The sequence below is a fragment of the Aethalodelphis obliquidens genome, unplaced genomic scaffold (assembly GCF_003676395.1).
Source record: "Aethalodelphis obliquidens isolate GAN/ISIS:26980383/991018 unplaced genomic scaffold, ASM367639v1 scaffold30, whole genome shotgun sequence".
Lineage (NCBI taxonomy): Eukaryota > Metazoa > Chordata > Mammalia > Artiodactyla > Delphinidae > Aethalodelphis > Aethalodelphis obliquidens.
Genome location: NW_020837974.1, coordinates 8,641,929 through 8,658,903, shown reverse-complemented (window position 1 = coordinate 8,658,903; position 16,975 = coordinate 8,641,929). Strand labels below are relative to the sequence as shown.

Below are 16,975 nucleotides of genomic sequence, written 5' to 3'. Positions count from 1 at the left end.
CGAAAACATCTGTGTGCGTGACTGTTCTTCTTAGCTTTATTTGTAATAGCCCCAAAATGAAAACCTACAGGAGGGTAGTGGTTCAATAAACTGCAGTGTGGCACTCCATGGAATACTAGTTAACAGTAAAAAAGAATAAACTATTGAAACCCACAACAACTTGGATGTATCTCAAGAGCATTGTGTGAAGTTAAAAAAAAAAACAATCTCAAAAGGTCACGTATGATATGATATGATTGTTTATATAACCTTCTCGAAATGACAAAATCATGGAGAAGAATAGATTAGTGGTTGCTAAGGGTTAAGGATGGTGGGGGAGGGGAGATGTGACCGAAGAGAGAGAACACTGGTGAGATCTTTGTGCTGACGGAAAAGATCTGTATCTTGGTTGTAATGATGGCTACACTAATCTACGCGCGATAAAGTCACAGAACGATACAGACACTTTATACCAATGTCGATTTCCTAGGTGTGGTATTGTACTGTGATTATGTAAGATGTGACTATTGGGGAAAACTGGGTAAAAGGTACCCCTGACTTCCTTGTATTGTTTTGCAACTTCTGGTGAAGCTATAATTTTTTTTTTTTAAGTTCTTTAGGCTATATAGACATAGGCATCTTAGGATTGGTAGGTAGACAATATTCATGCTTATTAATTAATGCCTTATGAGAAAACACTGCCCAATATGGTTGCATTTCATATACCCCGCACCAACAGGCTGTGAGGCTATGAGGTGTTGCACAGAGTTTAATTTTCCATACAACATAAACTTGTCTCTCTAAATAATGTTAAGACATTTCATGGGCATTTTGCCAAAATATATTAACATTGTCCCTGCTTTTTTTGCCCAAACAAAAACATGAGGCAGAATTCAATACCAGGGTCAGTTCAGGGATTGGAGACTTGCCAGGCCGTCAGCTGCAAATATCGACTGCTTTATTTTCTTTGAAGAAAACTCAGTTTTTATTGAATTAGAATGTTTATTGAGCAAATGAAATCTTTATTAAAAAAAAAGAAAAGGCTGGTGAGAAATATCCTGTCCTCCCCACCAGACCCATGCAGCCTTCTGTTGGAGAAATTCTTCAGGCTCCACCAAGGGGGGCAAAGCCAAGAACAGAGCAGGATCCAGGCGTTTTGGACTGAGAATTCGGCGGTCACGGTTGTTGCCGGGCTCTTAGTAAAGACACGTATTTTCGCACCCATGCTTCCCTCGGTGTTGCACAGAGTTTCTGGCCTCTTTTGGTGGTGAATCTATGGAAAAGAGATGCTGACAGTCAATGCTAAAAACTTTTGTCTCCCGGAAAGGGATGGAAAGGGAGGGGCAGCCCCCCGCCCCAATCTTCTTGCTCGCTTTGCTGTACCCCTGTCACACTGTCCCTGCTCCCCCTTCTGGCCCTTGACCTCCCTCTTCTCTGCTATCCTGTTTTCCACTGGAAACCACACTTCCTGGCCCACCTTCACCAGGAAAGATGTAACAACAGCTCTGGTCTGAAGCAGGTAATCTGCACCGTGCCTCTTAACTCTTTCGTTTTAATGTAACAGTTTTGTTGGGATATAAGTCACTAATTTGCCCACTTAAAGTGTATAATCATAATTCATTGGTTTTAGTATATCAATAGATGATGCAACCGTCACCATGATCAATTTTATAACATTTGTATTGCCCCGCAAAGGAACCTCTTGTGTATTGTGCCACTTAATTCTTAATCACATTATCATGGGTTGTTAGCCACGGCTGCTTACGTGGATACGATTCCTGCCTTCCTTACCACACTGTGAGCTCATTACGACTGGGGGTTGTGGTTGATGTCCCTGAAAGGCTTCCAGCCTTTACTCCCTGAGAGTACTCGGAAGTGACAAGAGCCTAGGTCAGGGGGTGCTCTAACCTGGAGCAGGGGAGAAGAGCCAAAAGGATGGGGAAATAAGAGAGAGGAAGGGCTCTGTGGGTGTTTGAACATCCATGTGACATTGCTCCCATTGAGAGATGGGAGTCTATGTCCCCTCCCCTTGAATTTAGGCCAGTCTTAAGGACTGGTTGACTAATAGAGAATGGCAAAAGTGATGCTATGTGATTTGGTAGCTAAGTCATAGAAGGTTGTAGAACTTCTGCCTGGTTCACTGAGCACTTACACAGGAGCTGTGGACTTCCTCATAAGGAGTCCTACCACCCCAGCTCACCATAGTATGAGGAAGCCCAAACTAGCCCAACAGAGAGACCACACAGAGGGGCCCTGGAGGGAGATGCCTCCAGCCCCCTGAGCTGTTCCAGCTCCAGCACCATCTGTCTGCAACCACACAAGAGACGCCTTTCCAGAACCTTGCAGCCAAGCCTTTCTGGAATTCCAGACCCATGGAAACCGCAAGAGATGAGAAGATGACCATTGTTGGATTAAGCCACTAAGCTTTGGGTGGTTGGTTACGCAGCAACAGTTGACTGATATAGGCCCCTCATCTTCCTTCTACAAATGAGGAAACTTGACTTGCCCAAGGTCACACAGCTTATAAAATGAAAGAGCCACTGCTTTGAGCTCAGCTCAGGGCTCTTTGCCAGCTGTTGGTTAAGTGTTGGTGTCTTTAAAACTCCAGAAAGCCAATCAAGACACAAAGGAGAAGACCCAGGACATCCTGAGCCCTGGAGCATCCCCCTCCATATCGAGGCACTTGAGTGCTTCTTTCCCATCCATAACTGTCTCAAAATGATAACATTCAGCTTTGTCCCTGGAGCCCGTTTTCTCCCTTTCCGCACCGTTCTCTCATGCTCAGGAACCCAAGGTCCCCTGATTGTGTATTTGCACTTAAAGATCGCTTCCATTTGCTGAATGTTTACTGTGGGCAGGCTCAGCGCTAAATTCTTTGCATATATTAACCTCATTTAGTCCTGCCAGGGAGCCTTCCAGGTGTGTGTCATCTCTCCTGCTACCGATGAGCTTGGCGTGACATGCCTCCTGTCTACCTGTCTGCCTAGTCAGTAACATGTTCATCCTTCTCCCCTCCACCATGCTCCTGCCTGCCCCCTTCACCTGGGCTACTCCCGCTTAGCCTTGGGGGGGGTCTCAGTGTAAATGTCACTCCCTCCAGGAGACCCTCCCAACACTAAGTTAGGTCCTCCTGTGACTATGATGAAGGGTGGCCGAATATGCCGCCCCCAAATATGCCACTTTGACGTGAGGATTATTCTGAACGAAAGACACTAAAAAAACCCCCAATGAAACAGAACAAAACAAAAAAACCCCAGCAGGGGGCAAGAAGAGCGTTCTGACCTCCCCTTTTTCCCTGAAAGCAGGAGATGAAACTCCCATGTGAAAAATGTCCTCCTCCTACCAGGAGGAAAGAAATATTCTTAACACCAGAGATAGAGTCAAGGCCAAGTGAACTCTGTAAAAACAGACCTTGTTAAGATAACTCTTATCAGTCGTTAGCTTTCCCCACGCCCATATATTTTAATTACTTCTCCACAGTTCCTTCCTTGTTCAAAAGCACGCAGGTTTTATATAAAAAGCATGTAGCTTTTGCCACTTCTTTGGGTCTTCAGCTTTCTGTGGGGCTCCTGTGTGCGTGTAAAAAGCTATATGTTTTCCTCTTGTTAATGTCTTATGTCGATTTAATTCTAAAGCCCAGCTGGAGCCCCTAAGAGGGTAGAGAGAAAGTTTTGCCTGCGCTACAATATGCTCCCTCCTGCTCTCTCTCCCACTGTCTTTTTCAAGCACTCATCACAATCTTGATTATTTTGTGCAAATGTCTTTTAATGCCCTCTTTCTTATGCTAGATATAAGGTCTGTAAGGGCTGTTTATTCTTTTATACCCAGCACTTAGCACAGTGCCTGGCAGGCGCCCAGCTCATGGTCTGCAAGCTAGGAAACCAAGCTCAGGGTTACGCTTCTTAAGGCCTGAGATAAGGTGATAACCCAAGTCACTGGGTTCCCATCTTGAGGCTCATCCTGGCACTGTGGGGGCCTTCCCAGAATCCATCCAACAGCATGAATGGTAAGGGACCCTAAAAGCCCAAAGGAGAAATACTTACATCACAGCCTGCTGGGAGCAGCTATTCCTGGTGAATTCATAGTTACTCACCCACCTCCAGGGAGGGATCTTGTGGGTGTATCGAAAGCAGCAGAACTTAGCCACATCACTGCCACCTAAATAAACAGGGAGAGAAAGGAGCTTGGAGATGTCCCTTTGCTTCCATCCCTAGCCAGCCTGGGAAGGGAGTTGGACAGCGCCGTACGTGCAGCAGCTCCAAGATGGACACTCAGGATAAAAACCAGGAAAAGAGGGAAAGCCGTGGGGAAGTTCTTCATGGTGCTACAAGCTGGGTCCTTCACAGCCTTCTTCCTAATTCCTCCTGTCTCAGCAGTACCCTCTTTTATGGGGCTGAGTGGTCCCTGAAGATAATTCCAGAGAATTTTACCGTAAAGCACAAAAGCAGCTCTTTTGTACTACAGAGGGGAAGCAACCTGACACCCCTGAAAAGGAGATTGGAAAGTGAGGAGGTGTCATGGGGCGGGAAGGGGAGGAGTCAGCACACCCTTGAGAGTCTCCCAGCCAGTGCGATGGTCTGAGGCAATGCTTGATTGTTTGAAAAGCAAAAGCAGAGGAAATAAGAATTCCAGAGAATTGATCTTAGTTATTCCAGATACATTCCTGGCTCTTGCCCAGAGTTTTTTCTGTTTTTCGCCACATGGCATGTAGGATGCTAGTTCCCTGACGAGGGATCGAACCTGTGCCCCCGCATTCGAAGCACGGAGTCCTAACCACTGGACCACCAGGGAAGTCCCCTTTCTTGGTTTTCTAAACATTGTTTATCTCTTGTTGAGGTCTGGACAGTCTCAGGACAGGAGCATAGAGCAGCCTGACCACACAATGGATGTTCAGGAATGAAGCTCCTGGGGAGGAGCTTCAAGATGGCAGAAGAGTAAGACGTGGAGGTCACCTTCCTCCCCACAAATACATCAGAAATACATCTACACGTGGAAAAACTCCTACAGAACACCTACTGAACGCTGGCAGAACACCTCAGACCTCCCAAAAGGCAAGAAACCCCCCCACGTACCTGGGTAGGGCAAAAGAAAAAAGAATAAACAGACACAAAAGGATAGGGACGGGACCTGCACCAGTGGGAGGGAGCTGTGAAGGAGGAAAGGTTTCCACACACTAGGAAGCCCCTTCGCGGGCGGAGACTGCGGGAGGCGGAGGGGGGAGCTTCGGAGCCGCGGAGGAGAGCGCAGCCACAGGGGTGTGGAGGGCAAAGCGGGGAGATTCCCGCACAAAGGATCAGGGCCGACCGGCACTCACCAGCCCGAGACGCTTGTCTGCTCACCCGCCGGGGCGGGCGGGGCTGCGACCTGAGGCTCGGGCTTTGGTCGGAGCGCCGGGAGAGGACTGGGGTTGGCGGCGTGAACACAGCCTGCAGGGGGTTAGTGCACCACGGCTAGCCGGGAGGGAGTCCGGGGAAAAGTCTGGACCTGCCAAAGAGGCAAGAGACTTTTTCTTCCCTCTTTGTTTCCTGGTGCGCGAGGAGAGGGGATTAAGAGCGCTGCTTAAAGGAGCTCCAGAGACGGCGCGAGCCGCGGCTAAAAGCGCGGACCCCAGAGGCGGGCATGAGACGCTAAGGCTGCTGCTGCCGCCACCAAGAAGCCTGTGTGCGAGCACAGGTCACTCTCCACACACCCCCTTCCGGGGAGCCTGTGCAGCCCGCCACAGCCAGGGTCCCGGGACCCAGGGACAACTTCCCCGGGAGAACGCACGGCGCGCCTCAGGTTGGTGCAACGTCTCGTCTGCCTCTGCCGCCGCAGGATCGCCCCGCACTCCGTGCCCCTCCCTCCCCCCGGCCTCAGTGAGCCAGAGCCCCCGAATCAGCGGCTCCTTTAACCCCGTCCTGTCTGAGCGAAGAACAGACGCCCTCCGGCGAACTACACGCAGAGGCGGGGCCAAATCCAAAGCTGAACCCCGGGAGCTGTGAGAACAAAGAAGAGAAAGGGAAATCTCTCCCAGCAGCCTCAGGAGCAGCGGATTAAAGCTCCACAATCAACTTGATGTACCCTGCATCTGTAGAATACATGAATAGATAACGAATCATCCCAAATTGAGGAGATGGACTTTGGGAGCAACGATATGTATATGTTTTCCCCTTTTCCTCTTTTTGTGAGTGTGTATGCTTCTGTGTGTGATTTTGTCTGTATAGCTTTGCTTTTACCATTGTCCTAGGGTTCTGTCTGTCCTTTTTTTTTTTTTTAGTATAGTTTTTAGCGCTTGTTATCATGGGTGGATTTGTCTTTTGGTTTGGTTGCTCTCTTCTTTCATTTTTTTTATTTAAAATTTTTTTTATTAATTATTTTTTATTTTATCTTCTTTGCGGTACGCGGGCCTCTCACTGTTGTGGCCTCTCTCGTTGCGGAGCACAGGCTCCGGACGCGCAGGCTCAGCGGCCATGGCTCACGGGCACAGCCGCTCCGCGGCATGTGGGATCTTCCCGGACCGGGGCACGAACCCGTGTCCCCTGCATCGGCAGGCGGACTCTCAACCACTGCGCCACCAGGGAAGCCCCTAACCAACATTTTAAGATAACTATAAATGGAATATAACCTTTAAAAAGTGAATCACCATGTTGTACACTTGAAACTTATATAATATTGTACATAAACTATACCTCAATTAAAAAAAAAGACTTTATGATGACCCCAACATTATTTTGCCGCTCCAGCTGCCACCTGGAAGGAGAGGTGGCTGAGACCAGACTCTGTTCATCAGCTGCCCCTGCCCCCAAGCAGGGGTCCTGAGTCACTTAACCCAGCTCAGCACTTCTCAACTGGTCCTCCTGTGCCAGATGAAGCCAAAGGTCCCTTCTCCTCCCCGGTCCCTTGTCTGCCAGAGTGGGAGATAAAGTCTGTCAACCTGGCTGGCTGTGACAATAACCTGGACTACTTTTTTTTAAAATTGCGATATAATTGACGTATAACCTATTCATTTTAGGTGTACGACACAATAAGTTGATATATGTATACACTGTGAAATTATTGCCACAAGTTAACATCCATCACCACATAGAGTTACAAATTTTGTTTTCTTGTGAGCAGAACGTTTAAGATCTACTGTCTTAGCGACTTTCAAATACACAATACAGTATTGTTAACTACAGTCGCGATGCTGTATGTTATACCTCCAGGGCTTGTTCATCTTATAACTGGAAATTTGTAACTTTGACCCCCTTCACCCATTTTGCCCAACCCCTAGCCCCCGCCTCTGGCAACCACCAATCTGTTCTCTGTATCTATGAGTCTGGGGTTTTATTGTGTTTTAGATTCCACATATAAAGGAGATCAGATGGCATTTGTCTTTCTCTGTCTATCTTATTTCGCTCAGCACAATGCCCTCAAGGTCCATCCATGTTGTCGCAAATGGCAAGGTGTCATTCTTTTTTATGGCTGAGTAACATTCCACTGTGTGTATATGTGTGTGTGTGTGTGTATTTTCTTCTTTATCCATTCATCCTCCAGTGGACACTTAGGCTGCTTCCGTGTCTTGGCTGTTTTAAATAATGCTGCAATGAACATCAGGGTGCAGATATCTTTTCAACTAAGTGTATTCATTTCCTTCTGATAAATACCCAGAAGTGGAATTCCTGGATCGTATGGCAGTTTTGTTTCTACGTTTTTGAGAAAGCTGCATACAGTTTTTATTTGTTTGTTTGTTTGTTTGTTTTGCGGTACGCGGGCCTCTCACTGCCGTGGCCTCTCCCGTTGCGGAGCACAGGCTCCAGACGCACAGGCCCAGCCGCTCCGCGGCACGCGGGATCCTCCCAGGCCGGGACACGAACCCGTGTCCCCTGCATCGGCAGGCGGACCCTCAACCACTGTGCCACCAGGAAAGCCCACTCCATACAGTTTTCGATAGTGGCTGCGCCAACTGGGGCAACTTCTTCAAGAATGCAGATTTCTGGGCCCCATCCCAGCAGAGTCATCACGTATGGGGCAGGGCCCAGGAATCTGCATTTTAAGTCAGATTCTGATTCTAAAGCCCCGCTAGGGTTGAGAACTGCTGTTCTGTGGGTCTTCTTTGTTCCTCCTCCCACCCCTTGGACTCAAGGGCTCACCTGTGCTTGCTTCCTCTTCCACCCTTGGATTATGATTGTACTTTTTGATATGTCAGCCGTGGGCTAGAGCAGAGCTTAATTAACTCTGTTTCAGTGAGTCATAGGACAGGTTTTGTCCGGGGTGGAGTATTCTCCCAAACACAGACCAACTTTGTCTTAACGTGGCCACAAACTAAGCCTGGTCCCTCCCTGACCACAGCAGCTTCCGGCACCCCTCCATCTCCAGAATATCTCAAGGTAGCTTGAGAAAGACTGTGGGGGACTCAGTGCATTGTCATTGTGCTGGTGGTCCGCCCAGAGCCAGGGCGGGAGCTGTCACCTCCCCACACACAGACTGGCCATCCACGGCCAAGGCTCGCATCCCAAAGCAAGGCCGGGCCAAGGCAGGCCAGGACTTCTGGTGGACAGTTCAGGCGCCCCATGATCAGCACTCCAGTCAGTGCCTCCTTTCTCCAGAGGCATTTAATGGCCACCAGAGAAATGAGACAGGAGGAAGCAGGGGGCACAGAGCCACTGGAGTGGCCATAGAAGTATTAGCTGGGTGCCCCGGCCACAGCAAGACCAGCTTCAGCTTCTCTGCCTCCTGCCTAAACTTGAGGCTGCCCACAGCCTTTATACCATGTGCCAGGCATTCAGCTAAATGCTTCCCATGCATTAATTGCCTGTTTAATACTTACAGCCGACCCATGAAATAGGTACTTCCATTATGCTCATTTTACAGATGTGGAAACTGAGGCCTGAGAGTTCAGTTAGCTTCCTCCAGCACCACACAGTCAGAAACCGAGGAGGCTGGGATCAAATCCAGGTCCATCTGACTTCCTAGACCAAGTCATTTCTCCTTTATTTATTTATTTGTCATCTAAACTAGTTGACTTGGTTTGTATTCTCCCAAATACAAACCCTGGGACAAGGGTTTGGGAGTATGTAGTTTATTCAGGAGAGGCAGAGACACCGGCGAGAAGGGCAGGCAGCCAGGAGCGTGTGTTGTCAAGCCAGTGACTGATCGGGAAACAGGGCAACGATTGGCAGAGAGCGGAGAACACACTCCCTAGAGCTATTCCGACCAGGGAGTTAGGGACCTGGGATGGTGGTTAGACACCCACTTTAATTAGCTGTTGGTTGAGGGCTGCCCGGGGGCTGTTCATTCCCTGGCACTTCTGGCCTGACCCAGCAGAGCAGCCTTCGGGGCGAAGCACCCAGGCACAGAGAGGCAGATCCTCCTGGCTGTTGGAAGAAGTCAGGAGCATGATGAAAGATAACAGTCCGACGGAAAGGCGCACAGGCAACGCATCGACAGCTTCTGTACACTAGTTTTTACTACAAAAGGGATAAATGCACATAGCAAGAAGTTTAAACACCCCAGAAAAGTACTGATAAAGATGTATCTTCTCTCTCCCTGACTCCCAGCGTGACTTGCCTAAGGCAACCACCTGTCACCTACAAATTGGCCCTTGCCCTCTACCTCTGCAAGGATCAAATTATGAGCTGCTGCAGCTGCTGACCATTGACACCCCCTGAAAGGAGTTCAGGGTGGAGATCAGGAATGAGGCCCTCTGTGCTCTGGGAAGAACTGGCAGAACATGTCTTTAGATAGTTAGATATTTTCAGGAGAAGACTTTATGAGCCCAACTCTTGCATCTCCTCGTGTCTAGAAAAGCACTAACATCCTTCATGGTGACGTCCGCTCCTCGTGACTAGCAGCAACCTTCTGCAAAAAATGTGTGCTTGGTTGCATGTACTCCCCCTTCACCAAACTCACATCTATACTCATCTTCCCCCCTACCTCTCTGGAGCAGTTTCTCAGAGCTATCTGAAATGCTGTCTCCTGGACCACAGTCCTCATTTTGCCCCTCATTAAGTTTGTAAAACGTAACTCGCAACTCTCACGTTGTGCATTTTTTTCAGTCAACACAACTTTGATAGTTTGCATCCATCAAGTTGCTAAGCATACGTGTATTTTTTTTTACATGAATAGGATCATACAGTGCATGTCCTTGTGTACCTTGTTTTTTTTCACTTAAAAATATATCTTTGCTGAGTCCCCTATGAATTGGCAATTAGGTTGTTGCTAGTTCTCTATAACCACAAATAGTGCTGCCTGCATCCTTGTACATGAACCTCTGTGCAAATGTGTAGGACATATTTCTGGAGGTGGAATTGCTGGGTCAATGGCGTGTGTGTGTATGTATGTATGTATGTATTTATTTATTTTGGCTGTGTTGGGTCTTTGTTGCTGTGCGCGGGCTTTTCTCTAGTTGTAGCGAGCGGGGGGCTACTCTTGCGGTGCGCAGGCTTCTCACTGCGGTGGCTTCTCTTGTTGCGGAGCACGGGCTCTAGGCGCGCAGGCTTCAGTAGTTGTGGTGTGCGGGCTCAGTAGTTGTGGCTCGCGGGCTTAGCTGCTCCGCGGCATGTGGGATCCTCCCGGACTGGGGCTCGAACCCGTGTCCCCTGCATTGGCAGGCGGATTCTTAACCACTGCGCCACCAGGGAAGTCCCAGTATGTGTGTCTAGCATTTTAGCATATGCTACCAGACGGTCCTCCAAAGAGGCTGGCCCAGGAGACACACCTGCCAGAAGAAGGACAGGGTTCCAGCTTTGCACACTCTTGGAGGCTCTCCCCTCCTCGCCACTGCCTGCTTCAATCCTTCCATGGCTGCATGGCTGCAACTGTACCAGATTTTACAGCTTCCCTGATGAAATAAATGAGAACCCTCAGATGGGAACCAGCAAAGGTAGTTTATTTAGCGCTTGCCTAGCAAGGGAATCAGGCGCATCACCTGTGTTTGGCAGAGACTCACAGGCCTCCGGGGAGTGGGAGAGCTTCAGAGAGGACCAGAGGGAAAGCACAGGTATATCTTGAATGGAGGCTGTTGGCCCGGGAAGCTGGAGGCGGGATAACTAGAAGCAGACATCTTCTGTGATTGATTCGGGAGTATGTTTGGCCATCTCTGGTTGGTTCTGAGTTGGAGAAAGGGGACAATTAGGAAGCTGGCAGTCACTGACCAATCTCATGATTCTGGGGTTTTTGCTGCAGAGGCTGTGCGTCAGAGTTCTGTTGTCACCTACAGTCTGACCAATGTCTGTTTGTAGTTCCGTCTCTCACCTGAAGACACCAGCTCTCTTCCATCCTTAGAAAAACACTCTGTGGGAATTCCCTGGTGGTCTAGGGGTTAGGACTCTGTGCTTCCACTGCTTGGGAACTGTTCGGGGGTGAGGGTGGGGAACTAAGATCCCTCACAGCTGCACGGCACGGCCAAAAAAAAGGAAGAAAAGACTTTTTTTTTTTTTTTTTTTAACATCTTTATTGGAGTATAATTGCTTTACAATGGTATGTTAGTTTCAGCTTCACAACAAAATGAATCAGTTATATATATATACATATATTCCCATATCTCTTCCCGCTTGCGTCTCCCTCCCTCCCACCCTCCCTATCCCACCCCTCCAGGCGGTCACAAAGCACCGAGCTGATCTCCCTGTGCTATGCGGCTGCTTCCCATTAGCTATCTACCTTACGTTTGGTAGTGTATATATGTCCATGCCTCTTTATCGCTTTGTCACCGTTTACACTTCCCCCTCCCCATAGCCTCAAGTCCATTCTCTAGTAAGTCTGTGTCTTTCATACAGAGTAAAGTAAGTCAGAAAGAGAGAGACAAATACCGTATGCTAACACATATATATGGAATTTAAAAAAAAAAAAAAATGTCATGAAAAACCTAGGGGTGAAACAGGAATAAAGACACAGACTTACTAGAGAAAAGACTTTTTAAAAAGAAGAAACACTGTTCTTTAGAGAGTGAAAGCTCAGTCACCGTTCAGAGGCCAGCTCTGGGCCGAGGATTTCTGCAGGCTCTCTTCCCCCATCAGAATGTCCTCTCTTGTTTTTAACGCTACCCTTGATTCTGCTTTGTATTGAGTTAAAAGAACCTTAATAGTCTGCTGCCAGGCCTTTCCTGTGCTCTGCAGACTCTCTGTACCTGAAGGCTTGTTTTGAACCGTGGAAGGTTGCCCTGCTCCCACTTGCAGTAAGACCGACCCTCCCCGCAGCTGACAATGACTAATGGAGGGGGTGTAATTCTGAGGGGTGGGTCTCACACCACTGCCCAGTGGCTGGAGCTCTAATTCCCCTCTGCTTGATAACACACTCTTATTGGAAGTGATAACACACTCTTATTGGCAGTGATAACACACTCTTATTTCCTTCCCTTGTATTACCTCCTCATTTTCCTGGTGTTGTTTCCTGTACCTCCCAAATATAATATCTGAACCCAAATCTTTGTTTTCAGTGAGTGCTTCTGGGGAAACCCCAAACAAAATTGAAAGGTTTCCTTATCCGTATTTTACAGATGAGGGAAACTGAGGCTCAGAGAGGTTAAGTAACATATTTCAAGGTCATGCGGCTTCTCAGTCAGGACTGGTGTTAAACCCACACTGCTTTTGATTTGTGAGTGTGTTATTTTTCTCCCTAATCCTTTGAAGCCGGAGGCCAACCACCTTTTATAATTTAATAGTCTTTTGATGCCTAAACAGCTCCTTGTGCAATAATACGTTCTGTCAAAATTTTTTACAAATTTAACTGAATCCAGCTATGCATGTATGTTCTTCAGGGTTCATAACAGGACTCCCAAGGGCTCAGGCTGTCTTCATTCCCCCCCCCGCCCAGCCTCGGATGGGCAACTCAGGGTGATTTCTGGGGCACGCACTCCACTGTTGACACCCCAACTCTGCCACCCAAGGGAGATGAGGACAGGCAAGACACGACCACCTTCGAAGGAGAAAGCACATTTTACTTAGATTGTTCTTAGAGAACAGCAAGTGTGTCCATCTACACTCGACATACAAATCACATAGTATAGAAAAAAAAAAAAGCTGGGATCCTCTCCCCCCTCAGCTCCCACCCCATCTTCCCCTCACCAAAATGTGGGGAAAGACCAGCCTTAAAGGCAGAGACGGCCTTTGTCCCCAAAGTAGCATGGAACACACTGTGCCATGAAGCAAAACATCTCCTTAAACCCATATCTTCACAAAGGAATTCAGCTCCCCAGGCTGGCCCCTCATCCAGGTCCTCCAGGTGCATTTCATTACAAAAACCAATGCGTTCCTGAAAAAACTTTATTAGTCGTATCCCACGAGAGGTGTGCCAGGAGGGTCAGGGTCTGGCAGTGAGCGCAGCAAAGAGCCCTGTGCTTTTGTTGGGTTTTTATTCACCTGGGAGGCTGCAAGTGGGACAGGCCAGGAGCATCCCCACTGTAATGGAGAGCTATGGGTGTTGAGAGGTCACCCATCCCCAGACAGATAGACAGACAGCCCGTAGGCCCCACTGCAAGACCAGAGGGCCCATAGAAGACGGCTGCAGGCTAAGGTACAAGCAGAGTCTGTCTGCAGGGTAGGACTCATGCGCTTGGGCTCTGACGGAACCCAGAAGTCAGGGAAGTGCCCGCCCCAGCTCAGGGGGAGGACAAAGGACCGCCATGGCCCTCCTCCGGGACCTTCTCTCCCAGCTCAGGAAAGGCAAGAGGCCCGGGATGCTTGGAGCCCTCATTCAGCCCCCAGGAGCAGGCCTCCCCTGCCTTGGGTTCTTTTAATAGACTAGACACATCCCCTGAGAATGATGCTAGGAAACAGGACCATTAGCCCTTTGCCTATCACCGCTGGCTCACCAGGCCCCAAGCAGCCTTTTAGGAGGTGAGACCCAGGCCCAAGCTCAGGGCTGGGGGCCGGGCAGGGGTTAGATGAAGGTGCTGTTGGCAGGGTGCCTCTGGACAGCGACTTTGGCATCCATCACTCTGGTCCTACTGGAGGCTTTCTTCTGCTTGGCATCCAAGTTCTTCATGTACCTCTGGACCCACAGCAACTTGGGGTTGCCACAGAACTTCTGGCCCTTCCTGGTGGTGAAGCTGCGGGAAGAGTGACAGGGCACACGTGAGGTCTGGCAGGGGGTCTGGATCCCTCCACTTTCTGAGGAGGTCGTGTGGAAGCCCAGAGGACACGCTGCTGTCCCAGCCTCCTGGCAGGTTCCTGACACGATGTCTCCTCTCTGTGCGTCTGCATCTCTTTGTTTCAATAACCTCATGTTCATGTTCAGTAACCTCCTTGTCATATGGGGGAGGCCCAGCCCTGCCTTTAGATAACACTGGGTCTGAAGAGAGAGACACAATGTCTACTCACAGGGGCGAGAGAAGATGCACTGAAAACCCCGAAGAAAAAAGGCCTCCAGTTCACACAGTGTGCAAGGAAGCGTGGCCGATAAGGATGCCAGAGCTGGGAGTGGGCAGTGGGATGCCATTTTCCAAGCCAGCTCCGAGCGGTGGATGCCAGGCTGTGGAGCTGGGTCTGGAGCCAGTGGGGAAAATTCCAGTTAATAATTAATTTTTTTTTCTCAAAGATGCAGACAAAATTAAGATTCAAAGTTTTAATTAATTTCCATACTGATGAAAATAATTCCATGAATTCGGTAAACCATTGCATAAATGCTATAGGGTAAAAAAATGTAAACAAGTTTAAACAATTCACTACAAGTAAATGATTCTGCATTATAAATACTACCTTCTGGGTTAAGAAAAGACCACATTTCTAGGGCATGCCACTGTTTACGCAGTGAGCTTACATTTGCTGTCTTGTAACTCTGAAGTTATTTGGGGTCCTAAGTGACCTTGAATAGGTCACCTTTCTGAGCCTTAATCGCCTCCTGTAAAATGAGAATAATCAATCCTGGCTCATAGAATGGCTGAGAGGGTGAGATAAGGGAATGTTATATGCCCCGAATGGTGCCTCGTATATATTTGGTGCTCAGTACATGATTATTGACTCTGAATCCTCTTCCTAATCTTATGGATGAGGAAGTTGAGGCTCAGAGAGGTGAGGTGACCTCCCCAGGGTCACAGAGCAGGGCCCTCAGTGATCCTGAAGGCTCACGTCTCCCTGCCCCACTCCTGCCAGGTGGCCGAGGAGGAGTAGTTTCTTACATCACTCCTGCCTTGGGGCAGACACTCCTGTTGGACAGCTGGTAGTTTATCACTCGTCTCTCAGGAATTCTCTTGGAAATGAAGGCTAAGCAGCAGGAAGAGGGGATGATCATGGAGCCTAAAAGACAGGAGAGAGAAGAGCCAATTTCTTTACCAGCCTGCTCTAGACTCTGGGCTTCAACATGGAGCCCGTCCCCTGCACTAAACCCCTCCAGTCCAGCCACTGGGCTGCCCCCTTCTCAGCAGTCCCCTCCAGACCCAGGCTGCTCAGTCCTCCATCCTCTCCTGTGCCATTTCAGCCATGCCCTTGGGACGGCTGTCCTGTGTGAGCAACCCAGGGTGGGGTCAGAGTTCTTACCTGTAAGGACAATGCAGTAGGTGCACAGGGCCAAGAGCAGGAGGCCGGTTGCCATGGTCATGGGGGCTGCCATGTCCTGGAGAGCAGAGGAGGCAGCTCAGAGCTCAAAGCTGGGGGCAGGAGGGGCGGGGCTGGGACAAGGGGTGTGGTTCCCTGCGAGCACTCCAGCTGCCCTCTGGCCTTTACCAGGGCAGCTAGGAGGAAACATGTGCTTATATATATATAGCCTCCCCAGGGAGCCTTCCCCTCCCCTCCTTCAAAGTCCTAGAAGCCTCTGAGATCAGCAAAAAGGAAGTCGCTGCTAACTGAGTCAGGGGTTATCTTGTCCTCTAAGAAAGGGCTGGCGGCGGAGGACATTGCCCTGCTAGGGCGAAGTGCAAACGCATTGGATGCATGATGGCGATCCTGGCTGTGCTGCTCATTTCCTGTGGGACCCTGGGTAAGTCATTCACTTCACTGAGCCTCAGTTTCCTCATCTGAAAAGGAGTAAAGTTATCCTCTTTCCTTCCATCCATTCGTTCATTCACCAACTCTTGTTAAGCAAGTGCCATGTGCCAGGCGTCTACTGCGGAGGCAGATGTGAGGTCAAACGTGCAGTCAACTATCACAGGCGCTGGTGGAGTGGGCATAGAGGAAAGCGGATGCCGTCACTGTTCATTACTATCTCCTCGGACCCCTCTCCCATGCTCATGCGGCACCCCCTCTTGGTGACCTTGCATTCCGAATCCCCAAGCTGCCAGAGCCACCTAGCCTGCAGGCTCTAGGCAAGTGGGACGTGCTTGGAGACTTACATCCTCGGGGAAGCCCTTGACCAATGCCTGCTGGAGGGGTACAGACTCCAGGTCCAGCGTGACGTGTACTGTTTCTCGAGTTCCTGGAGGGGTGGAGCCAGTTTCCTTCTGTGAGACAAGACTTGGCTGTCTCCTCCCCTTCAGGGTCTGCTTCCCCCTCCCCTACTGGTTTCCCCTGGAAGCTCTGCCTGATAAACGACTGGCCCACGAATCCTCGTCTCAGGGTCTCCTTTGGGGACCCCAATCTGAGACAATGTGTATGTGTGAGGGAGTGAGGCACATAGGGAGGACTGGCCAGTTCTTCTGGGGGGAGAGTGGCGCATGCACTTGTGGAGTATGAGGTTGGCTCTGCTGAGGTTTGGAAGATGAAAGGCAGTGGGGACCGCGCTGGGGCTTTGTAAACCATAATACTTGGCTCAGTTGTCAGAGTGGGACATGCCACCCACCCACCCCCCACCCCCATTCCAGACTCCCAGCCTGGGACCCCATGTTTAGAGACTCTTGTCACTGCTGCTTCCATTCCTAAACCCTTCGCGTCCTCTCCATTTCACCTCTCATGGAAATACTTGGTTTTCTCCAGCCTCCCTGCTGTGGCCTCCCAGGAGCACACCTGTGTGGCAGCACAGTGGCCCACATCACCTGGCTGATGATGACCAGCTGTGTGTCTACATCTCCCACTTGACCATGAGCACCTTGAGATCAATGTCTCATTTCCACGCCCACCAAGTCCCGTGCAGATCACCTGTCCCATGGCCAGCGTTTGTAGAATGAATA

General features: G+C 49.5%; 2 protein-coding genes and 1 non-coding gene across 3 annotated transcripts; all 3 read right to left on the bottom strand.

Annotated features, from left to right (window-relative positions):
- Nucleotides 1-757: 757 nt before the first annotated feature.
- Nucleotides 758-4,459, bottom strand: CCL26 (C-C motif chemokine ligand 26). The gene is made up of 3 exons (XM_027126128.1): nucleotides 4,227-4,459; nucleotides 4,023-4,137; nucleotides 758-1,252 (listed from the first exon to the last, which is right to left on the bottom strand). The coding sequence occupies exons 1-3, from the start codon at nucleotides 4,297-4,299 to the stop codon at nucleotides 1,156-1,158; spliced, it is 285 nt and encodes a 94-aa protein (XP_026981929.1). The 5' UTR covers nucleotides 4,300-4,459; the 3' UTR covers nucleotides 758-1,155.
- Nucleotides 4,460-4,698: 239 nt separating this feature from the next.
- Nucleotides 4,699-4,770, bottom strand: TRNAR-UCG (transfer RNA arginine (anticodon UCG)). The gene has a single exon. It is a non-coding gene; the product is annotated as a tRNA-Arg (tRNA).
- A 9,045-nt stretch (nucleotides 4,771-13,815) lies between these two features.
- CCL24 (C-C motif chemokine ligand 24) lies at nucleotides 13,816-15,483 on the bottom strand. The gene is made up of 3 exons (XM_027125481.1): nucleotides 15,411-15,483; nucleotides 15,053-15,170; nucleotides 13,816-13,984 (listed from the first exon to the last, which is right to left on the bottom strand). Exons 1-3 carry the CDS (start codon nucleotides 15,481-15,483, stop codon nucleotides 13,816-13,818), a joined length of 360 nt encoding a protein of 119 aa, XP_026981282.1.
- Between the last annotated feature and the right edge of the window lie 1,492 nt (nucleotides 15,484-16,975).